This window comes from Protobothrops mucrosquamatus, unplaced genomic scaffold, assembly GCF_001527695.2.
Source record: "Protobothrops mucrosquamatus isolate PMUCROS unplaced genomic scaffold, P.Mucros_1.0 scaffold4871, whole genome shotgun sequence".
Lineage (NCBI taxonomy): Eukaryota > Metazoa > Chordata > Lepidosauria > Squamata > Viperidae > Protobothrops > Protobothrops mucrosquamatus.
In genome coordinates, this window is record NW_015390759.1 from 1,422 (window position 1) to 9,918 (window position 8,497).

An 8,497-nucleotide genomic window follows, 5' to 3' on the forward strand; every position below is an offset into this window, starting at 1 on the left:
ACCTGGATGAATTGAGAATATCCATAGACATTGTGCATCTTGAATATTTTAGTGTGTTTTAAATTTATCATCAAACATTAAGGATGGATGGATGGATGGATGGATGGATGGATGGAGGATGGATGGATGGATGGGAATTACTTTCCTCATTCTCTAATCCCACAGTTTAAATAACAAACAAAACATTAATCCAAATGTTTTGGGACTGTTTTTGCACAAAAAGCCTTTCTATTTCTACAGAATGGGTGAAGTGAGTCTTTTCAGATATGGGGGTTTCATAATTATTTTGTTTTAACGCCTCTGCTATGTTTCCTGTCTCCATCCCCACTCCTGAGCCCCTGTTGTCCTTTGTGGGAAGCAGCTATTTGACAATCATTGGCTTTGGATATAAATAAGATGACTGATGGCTGTTTTCTTTTCTATTTCAGGTTGTGGAAGCCAATTTGGTTGCTTTTGACTGTCACTGGATCATTATAAATGAGGTAACTGTCAACCAAACATGAATCTTGTTTTTAATCTAAGGGCAAGAATATTCATAGTGGTCTTGTCTTTGCAGTAGCAGAAGTAAAAATTCAGCTGAGCTAGTGGATAGAAATGCTGTTTTAATAAATTGGGGAAATAGAACTGAAAGATTGTGCAGTCTGAATGAAAATTCCACTGAAGAATATCTTTGGTTTTGTTGTAGTATTTCTAATAATAATAATAATAATAATAATAATAATAATAATAATAATAATAATAATAATAATAATAATAATAATAATAAAGTTGGAAGGGACCTTGGAGGTCATCTGTGCAATGAGCCATAATAATAATAATAAAGTTGGAAGGGACCTTGGAGGTCATCAAGTCCAACCCCCTGCTCAGGCAGGAAACCCTATACCATTTCAGACAAATGGCTGTCCAATCTCTTCTTAAAAACCTCCAGTGTTGGAGCATTCATTGCTTCTGGAGGCAAGTTGTTCCACTGGTTAATTGTTCTAACTGTCTGGAAGTTTCTCCTTAGTTCTAGGTTGCTTCTCTCTTTCGTTAGTTTCCATCCGTTGCTTCTTGTCCTGCCTTCAGGCGCTTTGGAGAATAGCTTGACTCCCTCTTCTTTGTGGCAACCCCTGAGATATTGGAACATTGCTATCATGTTCTCCCTTGTCCTTCTCTTCATTAAACTAGACATACCCAATTCCAGCAACTGTTCCTTATATGTTTTAGCCTCGAGTGCCCTAATCATCTTTGTTGCTCTTCTCTGTACTCTTTCTAGAGTCTCAACATCTTTTTTACATCGTGGTGACCAAAACTGGATGCAGTATTCCAAGTGTGGCCTTACCAAGGCATTCCATTTGTTTGTTATCTCCTTCTTTGCCTGGAGCTGATATTTCCAAATCTGAACTGGCAAACAATCACCAAGGATCCCAAGGTCAACCACCTTGATAAATTTAGTGAATCCAATATTTGGAAAAGGGTTTTGAGATAGGGTGACCAAAATCACAGCTGTCTGGGCAACCTGGGTCAGTTGACAGCTAAATTAAGCATTGAATAGTCGTCTTCTTTTATTCTTTTAGCAGCTTAGCTAAATAAAACTCAAGAAATTCAATCCAACACCATTTCACTGTTATAACTAGAGTTATAAATATATAAATACATAATTATGCATTAATTTATTGTTATTTTTATATCCTGCTTTTCTTCTAAAAAGGGAAGTTTTACACTTTTCCTCTGCTCACAATTCAGAAACAATTTACTGTGTATTCAGAGCTAGAATAACCATGAATGTTTCATAGCTGGGAGAAAATAAAGGAATGTTAGAAAGTGATTCTTACCAGTCCTAACACTAAACAGTTCTCTTCAGCTAAAGAAGGAAAACGAAAGTCAAAATTTTGAATGGCTCATGGAATGATTTTCCATCTTTTGGTTCCAGATGATTTTGGTTTTTGATGTTCTTAAGAAAAACTTGAGAGCATTTTGGTTTTCTGAATTCAACTCTATATTACCCAAATCATTTGATCTACAGCATCAAAGGCTGCCAGGAAGACACATATTCATTCACAGTAATCTCACCTTTCCATTAAAAGCAGCTTCTAACCATAGAAGCAGATGGTAAGAACAATATTAACATTGCTATAAAATACAAATTGATAAATCAGTGCAGAAAATTGCTATTAAAAATCCACTTTATTTACCATATTTTCAGAAAAGATGGATAATGTTGACATGCTACCTAAAATTAAACAGATTAGGTGCCAAGATGAACATATTTGGGAAGGTGTGCCATAACTGAAAAGGCCTTCTCTCAATTTCCAAGTGCCTAGCATATGGAGGAAAATCCAATTATAGAAATTCAAAGCTGATCATGCTATAATTATTGTGAGTTCATATGGAAAACTTTTCTTAATGTGGGAGGTAATCGGAAATAGTGATGAGAAGGAGACCAGGAATGGTGGCGGAAAGAAAACAAATCTTAATGGATGGGTAGACATCAGGTTTCAAAGGTTATCACTCTAGAACAGTCTTTCTCAATTTTATTACTTTAAGATATGTGGACATCAACTCCCAGAATTCCCCAGCCAGCATGCTTCAATGGAGGTTGAGGTCCACGTAAATTTGTCAAGGTTGAGAAACACTTCCCTAGACTTTGTAAAATTCAGATATTTGTGGGATCAACCTTTTTGCAAGTAAAAAGCACATTATATTTATTTTCCCTGCTTCTTGTCCAACCTGGGACCTCACAATGTCTCCCCTCATGCTTACCCATTCCAAAATGATTGGAAGATATGACAAATAATTTAAAAAAATAAAAAATGCATATTTTTAAAATAATTGTAACTAGATCAGTGGAAAGCAACATTGATGTTAGTTTACTGTTTACTGTTTTCTTTTTTGTTAACTCTAATTTATCCACAACTACAGAAAACAACAAATTAAAAGAGTTTACCGCTTTACAAGTTTTGAAAGCATAAACAAAAGAAAACTCTGTATAATCTATATTCTAAAATGCTGGCTGAGAACTTGTTCTCTGCAGTACTTATAATGCCTCATTACAGTGACAAAACATATATTGCTTACACTTTCCCAAGCCTACTTTTCAGGGTATTTTTATTCTCTTGATAATATGTGTCTTTGGGGAAGCAACTGCAAAATGATAAACAAAACAAAAGCTGTGATTTCTAATTAAAAGGGGGGGCAGAATCTGAATACTAAGGAAATAATGCCTTGTGCTTATTGAGAAATAAAGCATATGTCTTTGTAGAGATTTTAAGAGTCCAAGCATTTTAGAAAAGAGGTGCCAGCTATTTTGTGGATCCTGTGACCATGATGTTTCACATGAAAATTTGTTCATTTCTTATTAACATAAAGATACATAATTCATTTATCTTACCATGTGTGCAGCAATTCTATTTTACATGTAGGAAATCCTAGGTGTATGGGATCTGCCTATGACTGGGAAAAGAGAACAGTAACTCGTAATGTAAGGAAATCACAATCCAGAACACTTTGCTTAAATGGCAGAATTGCTTATTAGATAATGTCAAAGTATAACTTCTTTAGCCTAAATTCATATCTGACTTTTTAATGCTGTGATGATAGCCGTATTTGAATGGGTTGAGTGAAGCAAGAACAATGAAAGGGGCAAAGTTATGACAGGTATCAATTTTTTAAAATTGAAATTAATGTAAATAAACACTTTTGATGTTTTCCCCCTGTTAATTTAGCAACTTTTCTTGAAAAAGAAAAATTCAGAGATAACACTTTGGATCATACTATAAAACAGCAATAGCAATAACACTTAGACTTATACACTGCCCCACAGTGCTTTACAGTACTGTCTGTATGTCAACATATTGCTCCCAACAATCTGGGTCCTCATTTTACTAACCTCAGAGGATGGAAGGCTTAGTCAACCTCAAGCCCCATCAAGGCCGAACTCCAGGTTGTGGGCAAAGTTAGTCTCCAATAGTGCTTTCTAACCACTGCACCACAAGGTCTCTTGTTAAGGGAAGAAGAAATGTGTGGCTTACAAGCCTCAAAGACAGCTTGTCTAGTACATGGATTTTGGAAAGCATACAGAAGTACAAGTAGAAGAGACTACGACTCTCTCTAGATCCTGGTGGATATATCTGAGGTGTAAAGTAAGAAGAATCATCCTGAAATAACCTGCTACGTGTGTTACAGTTGTTCCATGGAGACCTGAGGTTGATTGTATTCCTTCTCATCTCTATGCCTCAATCTTGTGTTCTCTACCAGAGGCCTGAGAGATTGAGGGGTCTGTGAGGATCTTTGCTATTCCTAACACTGCACTACTCTGAACAGACAGCTCTGAAGTTTTTTCTAGAATCTGTTGGAGCTCTTCTCCCAGCTTAGGAGTCTCAGGCCTAATGTATTATTTAAATGATTCATTAATAAATAAATATATATTCATCTATCCATCCACCAAGTTTTACACCAGGGGTCTTCAAGCTCAGCCCTTTTATGATTTGTGGACTTTAATTCCCAGAATTCCTCAGTCAGCGTGCCTGGCTGAGGAATTCTGGGAGTTGAAGTCCACAAGTCATAAAAGGGCCGAGCTTGAAGACCCCTGTTTTACACCAATGCGAACTGCTAGATTTAGGATTAGTCTGAAAGCTTGGAATACAAAACTTCTGGTCCTGGTAACTGACCCAGATTGGATCTTGCAACATTATCCTGGGACACCTATATTCACCTTCATTTATCCGACTATCTTACAAATTTACTTTTCCATTCATAGCCAAGTTCATATCTGCTTATTAATATTAGATATACTATTTAATCATTTTCCTTTCAGTTGCATTGGTTTGTAAAATGACTAATAAATTCTCTGAAAATTTCATCTCTAATTATATTGCTGTTACATAAAAATGGTTTATATTTTGTAAAAACTGGTAACTTTGCTCTCCATCTTGTGGCTATTTGAAATGATACAGACTAAATGATAAGACGGCTTTGTAAGCTGAGAGAAGCCATTATCTATGGTACATTAAGGATTAATCGACCAGAAATTCAGGATATTACACTGGACACAGCTGATGCCAGGTGTTATTTTGTTTCCCAAAAAATCTATATTTCATAAAGAACAAAAATAACAGATGGCTTCAGAAATCTATGACAGGCTATGAAGAAGAATAAAATAGGCTTATAGTCAAGATGATTGATGTTTAAAATTCATAGCTCTTCACATTTGCTGGACCATTAAAGAAACAAAACAATAGTATTATATCTGATCTAGTTATGAGAAATTTAAATATACATATGTTTAGGTAGCAACATTAATCATTATTTATACTTTAATCTATATCCATTTTTTATAAAGTATATTTATATAATCAGCTAAGAAAATGGTAAAAATAACTTTGAATTACAGCCACTCTTTTGGTTGTTTCCTTACATATGATTTTTGAAATATAAAAGATGGACTTTCAGATTCATAAATGTGGACAAAGTTTGCTTTGAATTAATATGGGACTTAATCATGTTCTTCCCTGCCAAAATAAAACATCAGAATAATTTGAATAGGTTTTCTGACTAACCCCCTGACCTATTCAGAATCCAAATTAAAGCTATTGGTAGGATGGGGTTTAAAACATTTTTTATTTATTTTAAAATGTCAAGAAGCAAACAAAAGACTACAGTAAAGGAACAGGTCTGACTGGTAATGTTCTGTAAAAAGCAGCCCATTACTCACTAGGTTTAGAGGTGTGGTTTAGTAGCTTAATGATGCTGGAGATGGTCTCTGCTCCAGTGGTTCGAGTCTTAGCACTGGGTGGCAGGATGAGTTCCTGCCACTCACCTCAGTTTCTGTCCACCTAACAGTTCGAAATCATGTTCTATGAAAGTAGATAGATAGGTACCACTTAGTGGGGAGACAAGTTGGTGCTCTGTGCAGGCAGTCAGATTTCTGATAGCTCTGAACCTTCCCGGTTGTAGTGCCCATTTGCGAGGCAGCTCCAGGAAAGGACGTGGTCTTGGGTGACCCTGCAGGAAGATCCACTCATCTTTCTCTCTGGTGTGAAGCCAGCTTGCCCTCCTGTGATGCATATTTGGAAATATGCAAGCATGTCCTACAACAGGGCTGTTAACTTGGCAAGCCAAACTGTATTCTGCACTTGCATTGTCGTCTCCAGACTATTGTAACAATGCTATACGCTAATAATAATAATAACCTTACTAGGTAACTAGTTCCATGATTAAACCACTGTAACTGGTTTCTTTTTTCCCTAACATTTAATTAGAATCTGATTTTCTGCAGCTTAAATCTATTATATATGTCCTAGTCATGAAAAGACTATATCACATCTCCCTTCAGTCTTTGCTTTTCCAGTCTAAGCATACCCAATTACTTCAATTTCTCTTCATAAATCTTAATTTGTCCCCAATTGTCTTCACTGTCTTTCTGAATATGCTGGTGTTTCTCTGCGTCCTTCTTGAAAATCCTTCTTAAAACCCAGAACTAAACAAAATACTTGAGACTTCATCTGATCAATGCAGAGTAGTAGGAAACTATACTTTCTATGGTTTAGAAACAAAACTTTTCTCAATAGTACCTTGAAGATAGCATTTCCTTATTTCTTATCAATAATTTATTTATTTATATCCCATCTTTATCATTTTTATTATAACTCAAGGCTGTGAGCACTTATAAACTTCTTCCTCAAATCAGGGCTTGTCCCTACTGCCCAACTGTCCTGCCAACCATCTTTGGAGGACAAAAAGGGATGATACCATCCTGTTTTAATCCCATGTACTGTACACCATCAAAGTGACCTCAAGACAGAGTTTGTTCTATTTCCAAACTCACTCATCCATGTTAGATCACCTCAAGCATTTTTGTCTATTTGGGTAAGTGCATTTCAGTTCTTACAGGATAACTCCAAAAATTTTTTCCTCCAAACTTTCTACTTTTTCCTGTGCTTTTTTGTTGTTTCTTTTTAAAAATGTGGTAAACCAAAGTACCTTTTTGCCAATAATCTGAGGTAAAAAGGCTCATCTCCACCTGGACTGATGCAGGATTTAAATTGAATTGAGGTGAAAAGGGAGAGGAAGATATGTTGCTTATAGAAAGGCAGATGAGACCGATTACAAGTCTCTTATCAATTAATAATTGTAATGTATTAACATTTTTTATAGTTGTTGAAACCTTCTGAGATTGCCTGAAACCTTTTTGCTATTCAACGATTTCTTCTTCAATGCTGCCTTTAAAGTCCCTTTTTCTTTCTTTCTAAACAGTCACTTTGAGATCTGCCATACATTGTCCTGGGAGATGGAAATGCTCTGACATTACTTTATCCTGTATGCTCTGTCACAAAAGAGACTTGTCTTGTTCATCATCTTATCCTTTCTGTCTGTCTGATTTCAATGTTCATAATATCTCTCCTGCTTATTTTGCTTCTTCATGTCTGCATATAAAAAAACATTAAATAATCTATACAGTGAATTTCCTTGGGTTCTTCTTGGCTATAGTTTCCATTAAGCTTTAAGTTTTAAAGTTGTAAAGCACAAGCCTTTTGGATATTGATAGATATTTCAGCTTATTGTATGGTGTCCTAAATGTATCCCACACCTTACAACTCACAGCAGGTATTTTTAGTTTTCCAAATATTCTGTGGTTTATCTTACAGGAAATCAATGATGGAGACGTACAGGATCTGGTGAGAAAGTCAATTGGAAGATTAACAATTATTCGGCAGAGCTTTCCTGTACCCCAGAACATCAGTCAGCGCTGTTTCCGTGGGAACCACCGAATATCTTCATCACTTTGTGACCCGAAAGACCCCTTCTCTCAAAATATGGAGGTATCCTCTGATCCTGTGATATAATCATTACTTAGGTAGATGAGGAAGTGAAAAGCTTTTATATAATGAAATTTTCATCCATCTTATGCAGTTAAATATAGGTTCATAAATCCAAACATACAAAAGCACATATAAGCACACACACAGTCCATAATGAAATCACATATATTCATGGCTTTCTGGAGATCAATATATGTGTTCCTTTGCTTTGCAAATATCCTTTCTCAGAAAATCTGCTCAAAAGGGCCAGACTTTTCAATTAAAATGTGATTTTTCATTCTGAGTGCCTTTCAGCTGAAGTCTTGCACTGACTCTACCCTTATAATATTACATGAATTCCAAGGGGAATTAATGAATACAGATTGGTTCAAAACCATAGGTCATCTTGAGGTAAAAATTCCAAAATAAAACAAAACAAACTCTGAACTCATGTATTTTTAAAAATGGCTTTTTTCTTTTTACCCAGCAAAAAAGGTTTTGCACACTATGTCCACTTATTTCAGCTGTTTCAAGCTTTTTTCTGCAAAATGGGTTAACACTTAGGTTAAGAATATCAATCAATGATTGACAGTTAACTCTATGAATGTATAGATTTTAGTACTCATAACAAGCATTTTTAAGGTGTTAGATATGTGTTTAACTACACTATTTAAAATATTTTAATTTTTACTCATTATTTCATAAGCCTTAAGTCAGTA

At 35.4% G+C, this 8,497-nt stretch overlaps 1 protein-coding gene across 1 annotated transcript in view; it reads left to right on the forward strand.

Annotated features, from left to right (window-relative positions):
• Positions 1 to 428: 428 nt before the first annotated feature.
• Positions 429 to 8,497, forward strand: part of LOC107299402 (glutamate receptor ionotropic, delta-2-like) — a gene marked incomplete at both ends in the record, with an annotated part of 22,258 nt that continues 14,189 nt past the window's right edge. The window contains 2 exons of the mRNA XM_015828765.1: positions 429 to 482; positions 7,626 to 7,799. Coding sequence (XP_015684251.1) covers positions 429 to 482; positions 7,626 to 7,799 — 228 coding nt within the window. The remainder of the gene's footprint in view (positions 483 to 7,625; positions 7,800 to 8,497) is intronic.